The sequence below is a fragment of the Chelonia mydas genome, chromosome 4 (assembly GCF_015237465.2).
Source record: "Chelonia mydas isolate rCheMyd1 chromosome 4, rCheMyd1.pri.v2, whole genome shotgun sequence".
In the NCBI taxonomy this organism is placed as follows: Eukaryota; Metazoa; Chordata; order Testudines; family Cheloniidae; genus Chelonia; species Chelonia mydas.
The window spans coordinates 7546010-7569913 of record NC_057852.1 but is presented as its reverse complement, the minus strand read 5'-3'; the positions used below and the strand labels follow the sequence as shown (position 1 = coordinate 7569913).

The following is a 23904-nucleotide window of genomic DNA, read 5'->3' as shown; positions in this document are numbered from 1 at the left end:
TAATTAGCCCCACAAAAGCCATACTTCCCCTCTCCGCTCTGTGTTAGGGATAGAAGGAGGTGTAAATGGCAATCAGCTTGGACAAAACAAATTTAAAGGAAGTTTCTGTGATGGGGGTGCCCTTTATAAGACTGCATTTACCCTTTGCTTCAATTACTTAACTGCAAACAATTATATTAACAAGTCAAAACAATTGATGACAAGGGGGTGTAATGGGACAGCAACACACACTCATGTTTACTAACCTGCTCTCTCCTTCAAAAGGTTGTGGGGAATGTATCTGAAGAGTAAGGGAACTCAGTCCAACCTTCTTGATCTCCCAGAGTACTGTAGTGACCCATCACTAATTAGAGATTCAAAATCTTCACGCCCTCCCCACCTGGTCTTACTTAGGCAAAACTCAAAGTGAAGTCAATGGGAATTTTGCCTGAATAAGGACCAAATAAGAACCAAAGCTCCGATTCTCCTCTCACGTCATCTTTACACGGAAGCAACTCTATGGATTTTATTGGGATTACTTCTGACTTACATTGGTGTAAATGAGCGGTGAATCAGACCCTAAGGGCCGAATCTTGTCCTCTGTTTACACCAGTATTTATCTAGTTGATTTTTATCTGTAAAACAAGGAGCAGAATTTGGCACCAAGTACAACCCTCAGGATTCGGAGTATAGCTCTTAGGATTCGGCCCACAGTTATTTACTCAAGGCAAACCATCAAAATAATTTAACTAGAGGCGAAACAGGGCAGCTTGTGAGGCTTAGTAGACCCAAAAATTCCATACGATCATTTTTCCTGGAAAAAGCTCAACGGGAAACCTTTTTAAAAGGAACCAAGATTTCACACTGCAATAGGTGCTGTATTTTGTTTAGCATTACTCCATTGCTACACGCTTCCGATAATGTTTCCCTCCCAGAGCTCTGAACAGCTCACATAGGTCAGGTTTCAGAGTAACAGCCGTGTTAGTCTGCATTCGCAAAAAGAAAAGGAGTACTTGTGGCACCTTAGAGACTAACCAATTTATTTGAGCATAAGCTCATGCTCAAATAAATTGGTTAGTCTCTAAGGTGCCACAAGTACTCCTTTTCTTTTCACATAAGTCAGGCACTCATTCTAGATATTAAGATCACTCTCAATTATTTTGTTCCAAGTGTACATGTTTGTCTGAAGTGTGTGTTCTGCAGTATTTTGTTACTTCCACAAATACTATGAAATTGCTTTATATCTGGGACAGTGTGGCTTAACAGACTACACAGTCACATAACTGCCCACTTTTACTGCTAGCAATGAGGCCTGATGGCTCACCAGCTGATGGCTCTAGCTGTCGACAGTAGGACAAAAGTTTTTTTTTAAATTTCCTAACTTTTTCAGAAATTATATTCTTGAAAATGCAGGTGTAAAAATATGGAAAAAAACCCCAACCAACCAAACAACCCCTCCCCAACAATAAAAAACCCTTCCCAGTTAATGAACACTGGAATACACTGCACTCCAACTGCATTTCATTCTGTGATGTAACGTTCTTATCACAGGGAATAAGGTCGGAAACAAATTGAAGTTTGGGGAGAAGGAAGGGGGAATACATTTCAGACTACTTAAAAATAATCATAAAAGTTACAGATAAGAAAAACAGTTTATAATTACCTCTGTTGAGTGAAGCTGAACTGTTTATATCTCCGGTAATAAAGGAAGACTCGGACTGCTTTCGAACTGTGTCATTCCACATTCTACGGATCCGGCTCTGAAGAGGGATTGAACCACACAGGTAATGAATTTTTAGAAGCTGCAGATACATTTCTTTCTGCCTCACTAAAGCTGGCTTACTGGCATGTCTAGAGGATGATGCGTCTTCCTATCCAGTTGTAAGTAAGCAGTTTCTGATTGGCTATCACCCGCCTATTGCATACCAGGCGCATGCTGCCTGGCTTCAGAACATGAATTTCTATCTCAAATAAGAAGTGCATCACAGGATACCATATAGCTTCTAAATATTAATAAACAAGCAGAACAGACCATGCACAAAATAACCTCCATGCAAGATATTGTTCCAGCCATGTAGTGTTGAATCACTGAAACTAACTCACAGAAAATAGCACGAATGCTTCTAAAATTCCCTTGTGGTATATTGATTTGTATCTGTTTTTTCAAGTATACTGGAATAGTTGTTTCATGTCTAGGCCTCTCTTTGGATGTGCTCAAGTTTTCTACAGGTTTATTATCCACTGTGGGGAATGTGAGAAATAAATAGAACCACGAAACAAGAGAAATTATATTCCCCTAATGAAAAACGGTGAAGATTTTGACATTTATGGTAGAGCATTTATTGAAGAGGTCTTGCTGTGTTATCCTGGATTTAGCGGTCTTCTCTGTTTTGTCTTTCAGATGGGTCATGGGCATTTACCTGTGTCACTCTCACCACACCACCTCCTCCCCAAGTCTGTGCTTTGGAAAATCTACTGACAGATTTCCAACAAGCTAGCAGCTGCAAGCAGGGGCAGTTTTTCAGAACAACTCATCTCCGAGTAGCGCCTGCGGTTCCTTGAAAATCTGGTCATTTCTTTTAGGTGCCTGAAGCTGGGAGCTGATCCCCTTTGGAAAACCCAGTCACTTATTTAGATGCCTAAATGGGAGGCGTTGGGTGCTGAGCTCTTTTGAAAATCTGGCTCCTGCTTGCTGGTTGTTTTTCTCCCCATTATTTGGAGGAAGGGTCCAAAGAGACATATTCCCCAGCTGCATTGCTGAATGTCACGATGAGAGGTGGCCAAGTGAACTTGCTGCAATGCTGTACAACTGGGACTGTCGTGGGCCTGCATACATGATCCGCCTTTGCTATGGGGAAATCCACTCTGGGGTTGTGGCTTCCGTCATCCCTCCTTGTCTCCTGATACAGGGAGAATGATTCAAGATGCACTAGCTGCAAGCTACGGTATAAAAATGCTATTACACTAATAATAAGGGGCCTGAATCATGCCTGCCCAGCTTCAGCATGAGTCTGGTGTTATTCCACTGGTTTCAGAGGAGTTACACCAGCATCACATTGGGGTATATGGCTTGAGAGAATGAGGTCCGAGGTACACATGGCTTGTGCTGGAGTGTCGCCATGGGCAGCCTCATCTATCCTAGCTTGTGTGTCAAAGAGTCGGTGCTCCTCAGTGCATGGGAGCTAAGCCCCGGGAGAATTCCCAGAGCAATAAGCATTATACTTTTCCATGTAGCCAAACATGGAAGGTGTTCTTAACTTTGATGAGTTTGGACAGACCCAGCAGAGCAGGCTCAGAGAACAGTGACACACAAGGAGTTTGGGACGTGATAACCCCCGCCTGATGAGACAGGTTAGGCAGGGAAATGTGTGCAGTGTTGGCGTATATGTGTGGCTATGCTTCACGCCTGCAAACTGCTGTGCTGAGCTACTTATCCCCAGATGCTGGCAGTGAATGGAAAGCAGATAGCTTTATTACCTGCCTCAATTTTTAACAGAGTCCTACACCACCAAAAGTATTCCTCCGGTACAGAGAATGTAAGGCCAACTCTCCTTTTCCCCAATGCAGAATGTCATTGGGGCTAATGGGGAGTACCGAACCTCAGCATGGCAGAGCTTTGGAAGTGCAGCCAAAATTAAGATAACTTAAGTGAGGCTAGCGTCACCTGTGTGACACTGCGAGTCAATAATTCTGCCACGTGGGGGAAAATATCCATGTACCTCCAAGGACACTGAGAAACCCAGGGAGGAGCGCAAGGGAGACACCTGCTCAGCCCTCCCCGGTGTCATGGGTAAGATGGCATGAGGGAGAAGCAGCATTGTTCTGCACTATGGAAATGTGAACCGTGGGACTTCCAAGGCATTTTAAAGGAGCTAGGCAGGTGTCCACCACCCTTAGGGTTCTTCAAAATCCTAGCTGAAACCTTGACAATAACCCATTTTGGTCACACTTTATATTAAGTTTCCATCTATAAATGGTTTATAAAGCGTTAATAGACGTCATAAGCAGGTCACAGACACGAGCAGTGTGTGTTATAGTTGTAAACGTTTCAGCAGAAGGTGCAACAGATGGTTTGAGGAGAGCGGGTTGGGAATTTTCCAGCTAAATATTTTTTCATTGGAAAATGCCAATTTGTGGGGAAAACAGAAACTGCTCGCGGAACAGTGTTGGTTTTTATGAAACACGTGACTCAAAACATTTTTGGTTAATAGAGTTTTGAGATTGTTGAACAGGAAAGTTTCAGTGTTTTGAATAAAACAGACTTCTTGTTTCGAAATGTTTGTACGTGTACACTAAGAGAAGGTTAAAAAAACCCTGAAATGGAAACAAAACATTTTGGAATGATCAAAATGAAATTATTTGATTGAACTGAACTGATTTTTTTAATAAATTGATTTTTGGTTTTTGAAAATTTGTGAGATTTAGATCAGAAAAAAAATCAAATTCTCATGGGAAAACTGTTTCCCACTCCTACTTATGAGTCACAGTGTAAATATCCATTGGACTCTACGACAATTGATTTACTCGGCATTAAATCATCTATTAATCACTTATTAATCCTTTATAAACATTTTTATGAATGGAACTTTAATGTAAAGTGTGACCTTTTTTAATATTTAATTATTAATGATGGAGAAGCTTGTTGAATGTCTTTGGCGTAATTGTGCCTGATCATTAATTATGATGTTTTGGAGTATCTTTACAGGGAAAAATATTTTATGTGGTTTATCTTTGCCTGCAGCTTGTATTTTGCTATTAAATAATAGAATGCTTCCAAGCAAACCCCATGTCATTTCTCTGTAAAAGACTCCAAGACAATGCATCACAAATATTAAATAAATGGCATTAGATACTCTCTATAACTCAGCAGGATCATCGTCCATTTTCTGCTGTAATTTTATTTCTGTGTTGTACTGCTCGTGAAAAGTGCCCGATGGCCAGCCTCAGAGACTGGAGTCCTCTATTGATACAGAAAACAAGCACAGCACAGGAAGGTGTAGTAGAATCTTCCAAGCACAAACCTGCCAAAGTGTCTCAACCTTAATCTGGAGGGACCGCTAGAAGGTTATGTCCACACTGCAAAATTAACCTGGGTGATTGGCACCTAGTTCTGAACACCTGAGTTAACCTAGCCTGGGTGCAAGAATGAAATTCATTATAGGCTTCTTAAGGAACTAGCTGAAGCAATCTCAAAACCATTAGCAATGATCTTTGAGAACTCCTGGAGAACGGGTGAGATCCCAGAGGACTGGAGAAGGGCAAACATAGTATTTATCTTTAAAAAGGGCAAGAAAAAGAACCCAGGGAATTATAGACCAGTCAGCCTAACTTCGATACCTGGAAAGATACTGGAACAAATTATTAAACAATCAATGTGTGAGAACCTAGAGGCTAATAAGGAATAGTCAGCATGGATTTGTCAAAAAAAATCATGCCAAACCACCCTAATTTCCTCCTTTGACAGGAGTTACTGGTCTAGTGAATGGGGGGAAGCAGTAGACATGATACATCTTGATTTTACTAAGGCTTTTGATACAGTCCCATATGATATTTGCATAAGTAAAGTAGGGAAATGTAGTCTAGATGAAATTAATATAAGGTGGGTGTACAACTGGTTGAAAGACCGTACTCAAAGAGAGTTATCAATGGTTTGCTGTCAAACTGAGAGACTGTATCAAGCAGGGGTCTTGACTTGCACAATGGAGTGTTGAGTATGCTTATAAAATTTGTGGATGACACCAAGCTGGGAGAAGTTGCTAGCACTTTGGAGAACAGGATTAGAATTCAAAACAACCTTGACAAACTGGAGAATTAATCTGAAATCAACAAGATGAAATTCAATAAAGATAAGTGGTAAATACTATGCTTAAGAAGGAAAAATCAAATGCACAGCTGAAAAATGGGATAAATTGGCTAGATAGTACTAATGCTAGAAAAGCTCTGAGAATTATAGTGCTTCACAAATTGAATATGAGTCAACAATGTGATGCAGTTGTGGAAAAGGCAAATATCATTCTGGGGTGTATTAACGGGAGTGTTGGGACATGCTAGATTGGGGTAGTCAATAGGCAGACCACTGGCCAAATCTGGACCACCAGACACTTTTGACCAAGAGGTGCAAGGCTCCATGTTCCATTACCATATGTGCTGTGTGTGTGTAGATGTCAGAATGCAACTCTTGCATGACACCTTGGAAAACTTAAAATAAGTAACAATTTGCTTCCAAAACAACATAAATCATAAATTATGTTTTCCTGACAGGTTATAAACTGTTATTTCCTGCATGTTTCTTTCATAATTTAATAGGTGAATTAGCAAATATAATTAGATCCTTCAGTAAAGTAGAATAAGTGTGTGTTTGGTTTCTCTTGATTAAGGAGTCAGCTACTTCATTTTATATGAACTGCTCTTCATAAATCAGCATCCTTACACAAGTTAGGGAGTAAAATGCCAAACTCTCAAACAAAATAAAAATTGATTTTTTGGTTGACCAGAGCGTAATAAAGTTTAGAAAATAAATAATATTATTTGAATCTCAGTTGATTCTTTCCAGAGATCCATAAACTATGGAAACTGAGTAAACCAACAAACAGATTAAAACAACTACTGCCAGAAAATGACAGGCCTCAGCACCCAGCCTATGCAAGATTTTTAGCTGCTGTTGGTTTTTTTTAATCAGCAAAAATATTTTGTTAGGATAGCACAGTAACCTTGTCATATAAAACACACATTTCTTAGCCTTCGGGAAAAACACCTTTGTTTTCATCTCAGTTCATTTAAGGACTGCTTAAGGGATGCTAATGGTAATTACAACTTAAGGTCAACAAAGTATGCTCAATTCAGGGCTGTCACATCTGAAAACATGGGGTCAAATTCTGTTTTGCATGACATTGGCGTAACTCTGAAGCAGCTCCTTTGACTTCTAATGGAACTGCTACAGTTTACACTCCTATAACAAAGAGCAGAGTGTGCCCCATGATGTTCAGAAGTGAAAGAATGACAACAAACAGAAAGTCTTTGAGCTACCCATTTATCAAATCAGTTTTATCAGCAGCTTATTCCCCCATCAGTTTTACAAGCCTCCTCGACTGATGGATTGTTGCTGCACAAAGTGATGTACCTGTTCGAGAGGATGTCTCATTTCCAGAAATGAATCCTTTGCCTACAGATCACCTGATGCAAAGAACTATATTAGCAGGGAGGTAAGAAGCATTCCATGCCAGTGAACACACATGGTTTACCTGTGAGCCTGTGGAATACCGTCCTGGAGTCCGTGACCCAGATGTTTTTCCTGAGCCGATGGAGCTCTCTGTACTTTTCCCACTACAGCAATGTGTGCGCAGGCATTTTCCATATTCTTTACGTACCTAGCCAATTAAACAGTAATTTCCATTAGTGGGCAACTCCCTCTCCAGCCTGAGACTTAAGATTTTCAACAGTTTTTTTTCCTCCTCTGTGATTCATTAAAATTATAGCTGTTACTGTGCATTTAGAAGAATTCCATTACAACTTTCAACAGTGTTCTCCTAACACATTAGCTCTACATTTATGATGTCATAAGGGACTGCTTTTATGTAGGAAAGCGGTTCACTGATATCCGTAGAATTTAGCTACCTCTGAAGCACATCAAAGCACTATGAGAGAAACTAAAGACATTCTATTTATGCCCGAAAATTAATATCTTCATAGATTTGATATGAACTGGCATATTGGCTCATCATGGTGCTACAAGTTATTGCTTCTGGCAGGGGACAAGGAAGAAAATTACAAAAAAAGTAACATGTAAGAGGAATTGATTTCATATATATATTCAAACTCCAGAAAACTGTGAAACTGACAGTCTTTGAAATGAAGTCTTCTGTGTGCAGAACTGGTGGAAACGGTGCAAATGTCCCCCTAAAGCCCTATAATATAACAGACAAGACTGAGAAGGAGTTAATGGGGTAATTTCTCTAGCACAAAAAGTGAGCCAGATCCTCAGCTGGCAGTAATTGATGTTGTTCTCCTGACTTCAATGGAACTATACTGACATACCCCAACTGAGGCTCAAGGCACTGCAAAAGTTTGGAGTATATGTATAATTTAACCTGCGCATACATGGAGACCAGGGAGAAGCCAGAGTGAAAATGGGTCATCTGCTGAGCTGGGTGATCTCAGGCTGTGCCACAAATGTGAAAAAAAGGCCACTTTACTTCTCCACGTGAAATGTAAATGCAGTAGGAAACCAGCAGAGGTTAGTCTGCAAGCACATTGTGCTCACTGCTCTCTGATTAAATCTCTCTCCAGTCTTTCTATGGGCATTTCAGAAACCTATCTGTGAAACGATTATTTAAATAGCAGATTACAGGGTTTTTTTTTTTTATTAGGCCTTTCCATAAACGCTTGAGACAAACACAATACCATGAGTGCCCAATGTGCTCTCGAGTGCCTAATCAGTCCTTTGCTGAGAGAAAATAATTCAATTCCTTTAATTAGCCACCGACTGCTTCCCACTGCAGCTATGTGCTGATTTCCCAGTCCATGACAGACAGAAAATGTTTTTTTTTCCCTCTCCCAACCCCTTGGTTCAGGGAAAGAGATTCCCAAGATCCAGGGACTGGACTGGATTCTCTTCTCTCCTACCTTGGCGTAAATCAGGAGTAACCCCACTGAAATGAACGACAGCACACTGTCGTCAAACTGGCATGAGAGAGGAGAGATTCTGGCCAAAGCGTGTAAAATAGGCATCCAGAGCTGGAATGGCCACAATGCTATAATGCCATTAAGCGGTGCTCTGCTAGAAAACAAACATTTGCAAGAGGGCTGAGAGTTAGAGCAACGGGGTGTACAGGAAACACAGACTAGAAAGAAATCCAACTTCTTCATAAAAGGAAACACTGACTAGAATCATTAAAGAGTCAGAGAGCACAGCAAACCCAAAAGACTGAGACCTGAAATGGGTTTAATGGAGAAATAAAGCCCCCATCTCCACAGAAATATACGAACACCGAAAGAGCACAACCCACACCTCAGCAGCATCTGCTGAAATTAGCACTTAAGGGGCCAGATTCTGATATGGGCCTTCTGCTGAATACAGTACAGGCAGATCCACTGAAGTCAATGGCACTATGCATGGAATAAATGCTACTGGACTGGGGTAAGGGCATCAGAATCTCCAAAGTAAGCATGGGATGCCCAGGCTCACAAAAGAATCCCTCTTTAGGACAGCACATAAAGCTGTCAATGGCTACGTCTACACTACCAAGCCTGGGCTCAGACTCAGGTTTGGGGGTTGGATCCAAGCCCAAGTCCTGCTGAGAGTCGGGTCGAAGCCCCGTCGTTTTGCAGTGTGGACGCAGCTCAAGCCGCAGACTTGAGTCAGAAGGTCTGTCTACTGCAGTATGGCTGCATTAGCACTGCTCTGAGACCTGGGCAGGGGTGCTGGAACAATTTTTTAGCAACGGCGCTGATGATGGTAGCCATGGAAACCATGTATTTGGTGTTTGTTGTTACTACTTCAAGCCAGGGGGTGTGGCAGAACCCACAGCACCCTTAATTCCAGCACTGTTGAACCTGGGTCCAGCAACTGTAACTCAGATTTATAATGCATGTGGATACCGAGGCGTGGGCTTGGAAACGCCAAGTCCACAAGCCTGGGTCCCACAGATCTGGGTTTACAAGGCAGTGTAGACACACCCCAGGAACCTGAGCACGTGTTTAAGTGCTTTCCCTCTTTCCCAATCTGTGGTATATATAGACTAGTAAAGGCTCAGACAATTGTTAGAAATATAGAGCAGCGGTAACACACAACAAGATTTGCACTTCTATCAGATGCCCTCTCATAGTCAGTGCTGGAAAGGCAGGCAGGCCTTTGACCTCAGGAGGCACTGAAGGTGTATAGGTACTCGGGGTATAACTGCATTCTTTTGTCATCGTTATACAGCTTAGAGGATACTACAAACAACACTGAAACAGATGCACAGATCCAATGCCAATGCTTTTGAACAGGACAGCAGAGAATTGTTACAAGGACATGGTCATGCCATCCCCGTTTGCTCTTTTTGACTGAGATTAGCAGGATTCCTTTCTATTTTATGGATTATGTATATAGATGGTAGAATTTACAAAGCCTAATATGCGACAAGCTGATTCCCCTTACTCAGGCTGAGTAGTGCCTGATGCCCCACGACAAAGCGACTGCCTGTGGAGTAAGGTGCTACTCAATGTGAATAAGGGAATTGCAATCTCGCCCTTAATGATTCATTTATTAAAAGGTCAAATGAACATTTCCCCACACATGCTGTAATAAAGAAGAATTGGCTCTCCTTAAGGCTCAGAAGCTCTGTAATTTTCTCCACATTTCAGTGAAAATGCCGTTGGTTCATTTCAGCCCATTTACAAGCAGAGTTTTCTTTTCTCCTCTAAACCCCAGTGGATTTGGTGGAGAATGTTGGTGTTTTTTGTTTTGTTTTTTAAACCTGGGTTGTAGCAATATGGTTGCTTAAAAGCGACTAAGTAATTACATTGTTCTTACTGAGTATACACCAGCAAAGCATTTAGGCATGCGCTTAACTTTAAGCATATAAATAATCCTCATGATTTCCATGGAGCTACTCATGTACTTAAAATAAGGTATGTGCTGATGTGTTTTGCTGAATTGGGTCATTATCATTAAAACAGTAACAACACATCATGCGCCCGATGCCAGTACAGCCGAAGCATCAGTAAATGCTTGGCGTATGACTATACATACATATATAGGTCTGCTTAGTTTCTTACCTTCATGAAATGCTTGAAACCAATCTACACTGTGCAGTCCATGATGCTGCATTATGCTACCTGAGATGCTAAATAGCAGCTCTAAACTTTTAGGTCAAGATTTTCATAAACAGTAGCCTAAAGTTAGGTGGCAATCTCCAGAACATTTATGGATCCTCAGCCAACTGCAGATACTGTAGATGCCTTAAGATGTTTCTGACAGTATGTGCTCTGTTCAGCTGACCTGTCTCCTTAAGGTAGTCAGCATCTTCCTACGTTTTTATTATTATGCATGAAAGTTAAAAAGTTTTAGAATCATTATCACAAATTTGGATTTTAACTAAAGCATTCAAGTCTGTTATGATGATCGCTCTTGAGATGAAATGACATGGAACAAAAATCTAACTCCAAGTTTCTTTCTCCAGTTTTAAAGCACGATGATTTAGCGCAGCTGGTTCTCAAACTGCTTCCAAACAGCTTGATGGCCAAGGCTTTCCTTGTCAACCTACCAGTTGCAATGCAGTGCACTGAGGCTCATCAAGGGCTTGTTCCTGTTCCCATTCAAGTCAATGGGAGGATACCCATTCACTCAAATGGTGCAAGGTCAAGCCCCTACATCCTTGCATACTAAAGTCAATGGGAGTCTTTCAAGTGACTTCAGTGGGCTTTGGATGTGGCCCGTAGGTGGAGAACAGGATCAAACTTCAGCAAGACCCCAATCCTACATTGTTATTGTCCAGCCACACAGGTCACGAGGCAGGATCGGAGCCTACATTTACAAGTGCTTACATTCTTTTCTATTTTAAGCTGAAAAGAGAAATTGGCCTTATTATTCCAGAAGTACATTTAACATTGGTAGAAGAAATTAATTTTTTTAAAGAGCTTTCATACTCCTGAATTTCCATGTTGTACAGAATGGATCTTAAAAAACTCTCCATGACTTTTTGGAACAGCTTTTATATATATTGCACAATGCCATAGGACCTGTGTGCCTCAAATTTTTGAAAATCTTCCCCTTAAAAAAAATAAGTGAAGCAGTTCCTACTAAAACACACACCTAATATGTGCATCTATATGGACAGGCAATTCTCAAGTGCTTTCTTGTATTAAATTAAGCCAAGATACACAGCCCCCTTCTTCTCTCATTTATACCCATGCAAATCAGAAGGAAATTCATTGATGTTACTGATGTCTCCATTGATGCCAATGAAGTTGTCTCAGTGAAACACTGGAGTAAGTGAATGGAGAATCAGGCCTCTGAAATGCAAACAACTCTCACGGGTATTACATTCCTCCCTCCAAACTACATGCTAGCATTTTATATTGCATTCGATAATGTGATCTCCAACATCCTGATTGTTGATATGCCAGAGCCATGCATCTCATTTAGCATCTCATTCTCATGCATCTCTCCAATTTCCAATCTAAAAACAGTCCTTATTATGTAAACAGAAACAAGTCTGTTCAAGAAAAATACAAGGCACACTGGTAACATTATAGTGTGGTTTTTAGGCAACAAAATACCCTGCATCACTACTATGAAGCGCGGAATAATCTGTCTTACCTTTTTCTGGAGGACACAATGGAAAATGAATATAAACATTCCCTGCAGGGAATTGAAAATGGTGAAGAGATATGCCATGATGACTGTGCTTTCATTAATATACATAAGTCCAAAGGCCCAGGTCAGTCCTAAGAGGCAGAGTAGGGCTATTGCACCTATAACCCATGACCTGTGGAGAGAAAGAAAACAAATACAGAAAGGAATTGGTCTTTGATACATAGAGGAATTAGCACATCCACTAGCAGTGATTATATTCCACTATCATTTTAGCAGAAGACAAATAATCAGATAGAGTTACAAAGAGGTGTTGGGTTTTTTGTTTATTTTTGACTAAAGCGCTTCTCAAATTCCATGCACTTTACTAATCTTTGAGCTTGAGGAGAGATACAAAAAATGAAAATGTTATGAGGACAGAAATTTCTCTTAGCCAAAGCAGATTTGTACCATAAACATTTTTAATGCAGCAGCAGTGAAGATGCAAATGATATGTAGATGCCGTTTTTGCAAATGGCTGAGAAAAAAAACACTTTTAAGGAGCTGTTTTGTTAGCCTCCATTGGTTTCACTCGTGAAGTTGGATTAGCTTCTTTAAATGCCCCCTATTTAACAGTCACTAAGGCACCTTTATTCCTGTTTTTTCCCCTTGTTTCTGATTTGTTGGTAAACTTTACCGCTGCCAGTTAAAATAAGGTAAAACTGCTACACATGGCTGGGCAGGTGAAGGGAAGCTCTCTGTGCTTCTACTTCAGAGTTTCGTTCTGAAGTGTAATGGTGGTGGGAGGAACATTCTCAATGTGTGGCTGCTTCCCCTCAAAAATGCATTTCACTTGGGTTGCTAGGATGGGCTGCAGGGGTAAGAAGTGACTCTAGACATCGGTTCACAGCCTTTTCCTTTTTGAGAAACCAAGACTGCTTAGAATCATAGAAGATTAGGGTTGGAAGAGACCCCAGGAGGTCATCTACTCCAATCCCCTGCTCAAAGCAGGACCAATCTCCAACTAAATCTTCCCAACCAAGGCTTTGTCAAGCCGGGTGTTAAAAAGCTCTAAGGATGGAGATTCCACAACCTCCCGAGGTAACACATTCCAGTGCTTCACCTCCCTCCTAGTGAACTAGTGTTTCCTAATATCCAACCTAGACCTCCCCCACTGCAACTTGAGTCCTCTGCTTCTTGTTCTGTCATCTGCCACCACTGAGAACAGCTGAGCTGCATCCTCTTTGGAACCCCCCTTCAGGTAGTTGAAGGCTGCTATCAAATCCCCCCTCACTCTTCTCTTCTGCAGACTAAATAACCCCAGTTCCCTCAGCCTCTCCTCATAAGTCACGTGCCCTAGCGCCCTAATCGTTTTTGTTGCCCTTCGCTGGACTCTTTCCAATTTGTCCACATCCCTTCTGTAGTGGGGGGACCAAAACTGGACACAATACTCCAGATGTGTCCTCACCAGTGCCGAATAGAGGGTAATAATCACTTCCCTCGATCTGCAGGCAATGTTCCTACTAATACAGCCCAATATGCAGTTGGCCTTCTTGGCAACAAGGGCACGCTGCTGACTCATATCCAGCTTTTCATCCACTATCCCCAGGTCCTTTTCTGAAGAACTGCTGCTTAGCCAGTTGGTCTCCAGCCTGTAGCGGCGTGTGGGATTCTTCCTTCCTAAGTGTAGGACTCTGCACTTGTCCTTGTTAAGGAAAGCGCTCTGAGCTTTGGACAAACAGGTCAGCTGGTGTGTTTTACTTTTGTTAACTCAGTGTAAGGAGAGCTGGAACCGCCAACCAGGAAGGGGCAAAGCTATCTCAAGTCACACTGAAACTTTAAATACTAAGTCACATGGAGGGGTTAATACCCTCCTCCATAGGGGTACCCAAAAGCCAAAGCGTGAAGAGCAGGACAGGGAGCAGAAGGGAACCCAGTCCTGACTTAGGCTCTGCTCTAGCACCCACTGAAATGAATGGGAGTCATCACACAGACTTCAGTGAACGCTGGATTGGACCTTAATCAGAGTGCTATTCTGCTGGCACCACATGAACTTCCACCCAGTGGCCAAAGTGGGGCGTGCAGGGCAAGCAGCCGCAGTTGAGGATCACTCTTAAGCCCAAGGTCCAGGTTTCCCTCTCGTTTATGCTGGTGTAAATCAGAAGTAACTCCACCAAAGTGAATGGAATTATAGTATGTAAACCCGGTTTAGGTATGAGGAGACTCAGGCCTAGAAGCCTGCCCAGACATGCTCATTCTCCACTCGCATCTCTCCTCTTTTTAACTCTTCTTCTTTGAGAGAGGCTTTGGATTGACTTCCCCTAAGCATGGAGGCCTACATCATAACGCTTCACCACATCTGTGCCTCTGTTTACTTCAGACCTGGAGTGCAACAGCTTTGAGCTATCTGCTGGGAACAGCAGAAGGACCTGAAGGATCAAGGTCCTGATAGGGAGGAGTGAGCTCGAATTCTGCTTAATTTTCAACCTGCTCAGACATTGCAGGCTTGAAAAAAACTTGGCTTGAGATAGAATAGAGTTGGGTTTGCATTCTGCTAAGGGAAGGGGAGGAATGGGGGGAGGGGGAGAGAGAGAGAGAGTGTGTGTGTGAGAGAGAGAGAGAGAGAAGAGCTGGTGAAAAATCCTGTGAGAAACCCAAAACATTTGCAGCCGGGGATGACAATCTTGTAGTCATGCTGCTAGGACAACATGTCAGCCTTCACTTTAAATCCCTGTGCTTTTATAAGGGTTTGTCCTAAACAGAAACACACTCTTGTTGTGTTAATGTTTCTCACTGTTCTTCTTTAAATATTAGAAAGAAAATACAGTATTAGATCTTCCATGCGATTATGTATTATTTATCCATGCGACCAGAAGAGCTCCCCTGAGGTAACTACTTATTTAGACAGTTTTTTTAAAAAAATCCCTATTATCTATCTAGCAAACCAGAACCAACTCCTTTGAAGCATTTCCAGTCAATTCTGTGAATAAATATTTAGCACTATGCAAATTAAAAATGCAGTCTCAAAATCCTTCTGAAAAGCAGTCACTTGATAAAGTTTAATAGCTTGGCTGTTTTAAATATTTTTCCTGCCAAGATTCCACCAGCAAGGAGACCACATTATGATCTTAATTGCAAAATCAAGTCATTTTTACAAAAAAACTAATAATGCAGCAACAAAGATTTTTCCCTTGTGTACTTGTATATTTTGGTCGTTTAAAAATGACCCAAATGGTAATTGAAAATTGCCCTATCTCCAGTTTCAGCCAGTTCTTGAGTCTAAGGAGAGCGCCTCAGATGACAGAGATGCATAGGAAAGAGTGAACCGTTTATATGGTAGTAACAGAAATATGCTACCTTAGCTGCTGAAAGGAATCTTTGGGTTAGAGGAGCCACACAGCAAAAAGTGTGTAATATACAAAGTTCTGATGTAGAAAACAGACCTGGAGGTAAAGAGGGGGTGGAAACTGCATAAAATTGTTCCCTCCCCTACCCTTGAAAAAAGAACTGAAAAATGAAAGAGAATATGACAATGGTACTGGAAAAAATGAACACAAAGGACTCTTCACCAGAAGAACAAACTGAAAGTCTATTGCAAAGTTGTTATGCTTCCGTTATTCTACTTTTTCTCTTTTTTTTTTCTTGTTTGGTTGCAGGACAAGAAATGTTGATATAAAGTGCATAATTTGTAAGTTTCTTGCTTCCTTTTGTTTTGAGCTCTTTGTACAGACTTGTGTTTCTGTTACAAGTTTTTCACAGTCTTTTTTTACAATTCAATTCTAAAGAAATGGAAAAACAAAACATAAAATGTTGGCATGATTGAAACCCTGAAATTGACAATTTGTGACAACTGTGCATTCTCATCTTTAAGGAGACATTTTTTCCAAGCCTTGCACAGAGATTTAGCCCCCATTAGCTTCAATAGGAGTTATATTGATTAATACCCATGCATCACTTTGAAAATTTACCCCTAAATTGCATTAGGAATCCCAAGCCAAAGCCCTCCTTACCAACACAACACACTTGATGCACAGAGAGATAGAGCGTAATGAAACAAGAAAGCTGCTATTGGTATAACAAGTCTGTACTACATAAGATTGCTTTAACATTTGCAGTGAATTCGGGTGATGTCCAATCAAGAATTGTGAAGCAGATAAAGTGACAATTGTTTGGCAATGCATATGCAGCATGTTTACTCTGCATAGAAGCTGTATGCCTGGCCATTTTCCTGCAGTTTGCTCTTCTGCCTCAAACGTGAATGACAGAAGCTTTAATGATTTTTCAATATTGATCTGCCAGCTGGTTCATGAGACCACACTGATAAATGGGATTTATCAGCCATTCAGGTCATTCTTACTTGATGAAGGGTCTGTTATCCTCATAGCTAAAGAATGCATAGACAAAGACAAGAACACCAACATTAGAATATAATGCCAGAAAGAATATTTTGTAAGAAATAACCAAAGCTTATTCCCAGCCTACCAGAAACAATGCCACAGCCTCCTCCTCAGGTGTATCCCCCAGATACTGACCAGACTGGTTTACTTATCAGAGGATCTAAATTACAACAGCAATCATGGCATCACTTATGAAAGTAGCCATCATTCCCTGAGTTCTGTAGCTCCCCAGCTGCAGTCTTCTTCTGTTGCTTATAAAATTTCAATTGACTTAGAAATCTATTTTTTAAAAAATCATTGCTGTCTATGGAGAACATTAATAGAGGAAATCTAATGTAGTCATCCTGGAAAGCTTTGATATGTTTAGATGGCAAGCTTCACTGTACCTCAGGCATTCTTTGTCCAGTGTATTAGGATGTACTATGGAAGACTTATCTTTTCATTATTAGTTTTTTTCATAATTGTAACTCCCAGGTTCCCTATTTATGAGTCAGACTGCGACATTACCCTCTTTTAAAGATAATGGCATTAGAATCGTCTAAAACCCTCTCCACTGATTGCAAGGAGATAGGAAAATGTTTACCTATTTACTTCCATTTTATGGAGAGCAGGGAGGGGGAACAGTGTTGTTCACCAAACAAGATGGAGAAGCAACCTCACTTTAGCCAATTACAAATAATTTAAAACTGCCTGTTCGAAATAAGGTTCTGGAACACACGATTATTTGCAGCCATTTTTCTAGTGGAAGCACTTCAACCTTTTAGGACTAACTCTGCGCTTTAGGTGCCTAAAGATGCCAATAGGCCCTTAGTGGATTTTCAAAAGCACCCAAGAAGGTAAGTGCCTAACTCCAATTGATTTCATACTTCTGGCTCATGTCATGTAGGTTGCTAAGTACATATTTTTATTCTTTATTTTGATTTAAAAACAAAAGTAGCTTTATGAAGATTAGCTCACATGTAAATATCTGAACACCAGAGCAGACCCTGCTTCCTGGTAAAGTTCAGGGGTGTTGTATGTTGTTATGATTGCTAGTGTAGCATTATGGCCTGTGTTGAACACAAGAAATTACAGGAAAGGGACTACAGCCTTGGAATGATATATTACCAAATCCTGACTGAGGGAGAATGTAGCTGATAGCCATAACATTTTGGCATGATACTTAGATACGATACAAGGAAGTAAAAATCGACCCCAAGTCTTGGTGAAATGAACATAAGATATCCCCAAAACTGTAACACATGTATAAGGAATCAGTAGAGAGTCCATATTTAAAATACTGTGAACCCCCATCTGTTTCTTCCTAACCCCTGGCAACTAGTGATTAGCTTATGCCCCGAGACATGAGGATCTAAATCACCACATTTCTTTGCATCCTATCTGACACCATGGTGGATGGCCTTATTATCCATATAAACAACCAGTCCATTTTTGAATCCAACAAAAGCCTCAACTGTAGCTTGGGGCAATGGGTTTTATAGGTTAACTATGTGTTGTGTAAATCTCTTAAAATCCGATTTAAATTACATGTCTTTCAATTTCATTGGGTCCCCTTGTTCTTACATTGCGAGAAAGAAGTGTCCACTTTACCTCCGGTATTCCCTGCAATGTTTGCAGGACCAAACAGTGTCTAAAGTTAGGCTCCTACATCCCCATTTAGGCAGCTAACTAAATGGCCTGGTCTTCAAAGCAGAGAGCATCCGGCAGCTCTCCAGATACAGAAGGGATGGCGAGGGATTAAACAGGCATCTGTTTTTTAAAATCTTGGCCTACACTTCTGTGACCCTAATCCCTCAATGCCAACTGGCAAGGGCATTACAAGAATATCCTGATTCCGATCTGTACATTCTGGTTCACCAAAGAATGTTTTATGTGAGGTCTTAAATGAAAGCCAGAATCACATTGGTCATTGATACCACTGTGAAATATAGGCACAGATACTATGCAAGCAGTTATGTATGTCTACTAAAAACGTGTTCCCAAAGTCTGTATTACGGCACAGTTGACAGACAGGTTTTCTGCCAAACAAAAGATGTTAAGCCAACAAAGTGGAAGCCTCATTTACACACAAAGTCAATGGAGAGGGGAGAGTGAAGTCAACAGGGAGGCAACACACTGGAGAATAAGCTACAGGAGGTTATCCTGACTCTGGGTACAACCACTGAACTTTGGGGGATATAAGGAGAAAGCCAGGAAGACACCCCTTTATCCTTCCCTTAAGAAGTAATCAGGCAGAGCAGTTACGTTCATGAAAACAGGATCACAACCAGGCTTGGTTGAAAATGCTGCAGAAGACATCTAAGGTGAGATAAATGTCTCTAGACCGAAGGTTAGCTTGTTAAGTTTAGTCTCCAGAAATCATGTTATGATTTTGTTTTATATGTAACCTTTTGTTTCTGTTATCCTTTCTCAACATTTCCTGCCTCTTGAACCTTTGCTAATACATTTATTGTTGTTTTCACTGTAAACATAACTCAGAGCTGTGAGATTAAGCTAGGTGCTGATCCTGAGTTGAACCGTACAAGCTGGTGTGTACGCTCTTCCCTTGGGGACAGTAGACCTGGTATCTCTCTGAGTGTTCAGCAGAGAAGGGGTTGGGTACAGAGGAACACTTCAAAGGGGGCTGGGGACTGGGTCACACCAACTGTTAACTTGCAAGGCGAAGTAAGGGCTGGCATAGCCCAGAGGAGATTGCTTAGGTGGGTAACGGGCTGATGGTGTCAGGGAACTGACACGCAGTTAAGTACAAGCATTTCTGCCACTCACAGAAGGTGGGGGGTAAAAACTTGACTGAGTCATGAGTACCCTGAAAAGCATCACAACTTCTAAAATCTCCCCTATTATTAATTATATATTTTTATTACACACACACACACACACACAGAGTATTACCATAATGCCTAGGACCCCCTCATGGATGAGGATCCTTTTATTCATCCTCTCCCTTAAATAAACAGTGCCAACCTTTCCGTTCTCTAGTTCACTCAGAAATCAACCTATGGTTCTAATAATTTTCATCTCCAGTCTCCTGACCCCTTCTATTTCTGTTCTATGTGGGATTTGCTGAAGCATTTATGTAACTTAGGAGCACAAATCCTATTGACTTAGGCTCTATTTAAAATCCCAGTCGGTATTTTTGGAGACAGAATGACCAGAAATGTGAGAGTGCAAGTGAACAGCACAGTCGTGCACTTCAAAGGGACATCGACAACCTCAAAGTAATATACTGTAGACAAACAGACTTCCTCATGTATGTGCTACTTGCAACCTAGATTATTAAAACTTGAACAAACTTTTGAAATTCAATTACTTTAACGATTTATACTGTTTGCTTGCATTTTTTGCAGCTGGGACAAAAACAAATGAAGTAAGTCTGTATTTTTTTTTTATTGGAATCATTTCTGTTGGCCTTATGTGGTATACGGTAAGTTTTTTTGGTTTTGTTTTTTTACAGAATCTAACTTTTCAGCCAACTTTGAACGGAAAGCATCCCATTAAAGTAAGACATAAATAACCAACAACAGATGCTATGATTTGTGCAGCTCGATACTTGATAGTTTAATCTTAGGTACCTCTAATTAAAAAATACCTATGACATTTCAAAGTGTTTCCCCTTATTCCTGAGACCAATAACCGGTTCAGGCTTGATAAACGTGGACAAAGGGTGCTGATACCAAAATCCTTACTCATATGGGTAGTCACTATGAGCATAAATAGTCTGCTGGGCAAATACGGCAGAAATGAGCCCAAAGTGAGTAGGACCTTACTTGGCTTCCATGGGTGATCAATGCTCTGAAAAGCAGAGAGGTTATGCGTGCTCCTCAAAAATGATTTGAAATGATGTGTATAATTCATTTTCACAGCAAGTGATTAAACTGTAGCTTCCCTGAGATGGGAATTCCTGTAGTCAAATACTAGAAGGAACTAAAACAAAATGTGATGTTATTTTCCATTCGTATCTGCCATGGGATATGGTGCGTGTGTTTTTTTCTTCAGTTTTTTTACATTTGTAACTGATGCAGTAAGTTACGGCAAGCCCTGGCAAACCCTGGCACTGCATCTGTGGAATAGCTTTTGCTAGATTAACATAGCCAGAATCAGCAGGAAGGCCCAGATGAGAGTTTAAGAGCTTACTGCACATAAAAGAAAAAGAGAAACATTAGACTGCCTGCTTTTTGGCGATCCCTCTGGGTGTATTGTGGGGTAATCGGCCCATTCAGCCTTGTTCCCAGAAGATACAGCAGGCTAGCCAGCTGCTCTCAAATAGCTACAATGGTGCCTGGGCTATCTACCCAGTCACTGAAGATGTTTAAATTGGGTAGCAGGCTCCTTGCACTGTGAAGGATTTATTTCAGGTAGGAGGGATGGGTACTTCTGTTGGGGGAAAGGAGGTCAAGGAGCCTGCGAGGGGAAGAGAGAGTGGCCCTAGAAGAGGAGCAAAATAAGCCTTGGATAATTCAGGTAAATGCTGGGCAAGGATCTGGGGCCCAGTTCATCACTCCCCTGTACCTGGGGCAGTCACCTATGCCAGTGAAAACTGATTGCCAGGTGGGTGCATGTCATGACCACATCAGAACGGGAGTGCCGTGTCACACTGGTGTCAATGAGGACACAAAGGGTAGGGCAATGGGGAAACACAGCCACAAACAGGATCAAGTCACTAGACAGCGGGATCCTTAAAAGTGCCTGTTGTTATCAGACACTCAATTCCCATTGACTTTCAATGAGAGTAGGACTCCTAACTCTCTTACACACTCTTGCAAATCTCACCCACTTAATATCCACCACTCTAGGCCACCTTCTTCGGTCATTCAGGCACAGGATTTGGAATTACTGCACCATTTGCCTGGTTATATCTTATAACATCAGGCCTCTTATTCCCTTTTGTTTCAACAGGAGGTTTTCTGTGATTTGTTCTTAATTATTGTAATTGAAAAGAGCAATTTTGTTAAGCTCATCTAATTTCTGTAAGTAATTAATTGCCCTTAAAATTGCTTACCCTGTTTATTTCCTTCCTTCTAACTTTGCAAAGACGTGCCATAATTATTCAAAACACAGTAAAGTATAACCATGTATCTGATTGTTTCCGCATGATACAGATTCAATAAGGACTTTGGCCACATTTGCATTTTTCAAGCAGGGCTTTGCAGATAAAATACTAAATCTGTGAATTTTTAAAATAATAATCTTGACGAATGGTTTCATAGCAAGACCTTGGGTATTTAATATCTTCCAGGACACTCTCTCAATCAGTAATTATTGATTGGCTTTTATTTTGGAAGGAAGACACCTGTCAGTGGAAAGATTAGTGCTTCCTATTGCCATTCAACATTAATGTAGCCATCATGAAAACAATAGCTAAACAAGCAAAAAAATCGATAATCTATTATTAATAAAAAAAACTAAAACTCCGTCCAACAGAATGGACAAAATATGATGTTGCAATCAACGTTACCATCTGGACAAAAATGTGCATCAAAATAAATGCAATCCCAGGTGGTTTTCCATTTCAAAGACATAAAATATTAGCAATTTTCCTTTAAGGTGTTTGCAAAGGCTGCACACTATTAAAAATAGAATATGTAGCACATTTGCTTGGTAGGACTCTTGTAAGCACTTAATTTTGTGTATGTGCAGCAGATGAATGTCTTTCTTCTGGTTTTGCATATTAGAAATTTGATCATGCAGGGATGCGGATGTGGGTTGCATGACAGGAGTACTGACCAATCTATAGGGCTGTTGAGCATGATGCTTTGGTACATAAGATCCAAAAAGGTGTAGTAAACTGACTGCTAAGCTTGTGAGAGCACTGTGCCAACATGCATTAGAAATTATAGGGCCATAAGGAAACGTTATGATCACCCAGTCTGACCTCCGGCACAACACAGGCCAGAGACCCTCACCCAGTAACTTTATCCATCTAGCCAAATAGTCTGTGGTTAAACTAGGTGAATAATATCACCCCTGATGTGGGGTAAGTGACATAGGATCTCAGACCCATTTTCAAAAGCACCTAAATCACCTAGGGTATGTCTACATGGCAAAAACCAAGGTGAGTCTCAGAGCCTGAGTCTACAACTTGTGCTTGTGCTATGGCGCTAAAAATAGCTGTTTAGATGTTCCATTGGGCTGGAGCTCAAGCTGTGAAACATGCCCCCCCAGTTCAGACCCCAGGCTCCAGCGCGAGCTGGAACATCTACAGCTACATGGCTACTGAGCCCAAGTCTGCAGATCCAGCCTCTGAGACTCGTTACTGTGGGTGGGTTTGGTTTTTTTTGCCATGTGGATGTACCCCTAGACTCTTGGAAATTTTTCAAGTGAAGCTGGAACTTTCTGTAAAGTTTCCAAGTGACAGAGAATCCCCCATGTCCTTTGGGAAGCTGCTCCACTGGCTATCTGTCCTCACTGTTAAACTTTTGCACTTTATTTCCAGCCTGAATTGGTCTAGCTGCAACTTCCAGCCATTGGCTTTTGTTATGTATTTGTTCCTTAGGATGAGATATCTTTTCCCAGTGTAGGTTCTCATATGCCTCTATATACTTCGGAAGGAAGTACTGGAGGAAGTGAGTTGAACCTATAGTTTCAAAAAGACTATAATTAGTCCAAACAGGCCAGTTAGACTCTTACACTGCCTGGGAAGGATAGAATTAGAAGCACTGCTGTGTCGGTGGCTGGCCCTGCTCTCACTCTTCCCTCTCAACGATGTGCTCGAATAGCCCCTCCTCCTGGTTAGTCGAAGTAAATGGAAATCCTAACAATCACTGTTATTAATACCTATGCCTATTTTAGTTAATTCATTACACATTATGATGAATTCATCAGTCAGGCTTTGGGGTACAGGGTAATAGAAATATTCACTTCTACTACTGCAAATAATCATTTGCATTCACTGGCTTGCACATCAACACTTATCCCTGGGTGGTGCCCTGGCTCATCCCCATCGCACCCACTTCCCGGATATACTCAGGAGGGCTTGGTGTGGGTGCACAAAATCTCCCATTATTTAGCACTGTGCACAGGTCTCGGAATAATGGTCCCGATCCTTAGTGCTCATCCTCGCTTCCCCAGTGACAGGAATTGAGGGGTGCTGAATGCCTTGCCGGATTGGGCCTTACAACCAAGCCTTTCGGCTCAGGTGCTGGGCTGAGCAGACTCTGAGCACGAATACGTTGGTTCTCTGGTACTTTTTCTCCGCAGCCTTCAGCACCCTGTAGGATGGAGCCACAGGCGGAAAGTTATACAGCATGATCGCTG

At 41.3% G+C, this 23904-nt stretch overlaps 1 protein-coding gene across 36 annotated transcripts in view; it reads right to left on the bottom strand.

Annotated features, from left to right (window-relative positions):
• ADGRL3 (adhesion G protein-coupled receptor L3) overlaps nt 1–23904 on the bottom strand; it is an 806525-nt gene that overhangs the window by 66525 nt on the left and 716096 nt on the right. For 21 of the 36 annotated variants that reach the window (XM_037896575.2, XM_037896573.2, XM_037896566.2 and 18 more), the window contains 4 exons: nt 16611–16637; nt 12281–12449; nt 7221–7346; nt 1643–1739 (listed from right to left, as the gene is read on the bottom strand). In XM_037896575.2, coding sequence (XP_037752503.1) covers nt 1643–1739; nt 7221–7346; nt 12281–12449; nt 16611–16637 — 419 coding nt within the window. The remainder of the gene's footprint in view (nt 1–1642; nt 1740–7220; nt 7347–12280; nt 12450–16610; nt 16638–23904) is intronic. The other 15 variants (XM_037896571.2, XM_037896572.2, XM_043545213.1 and 12 more) reach the window with 1 other exon arrangement.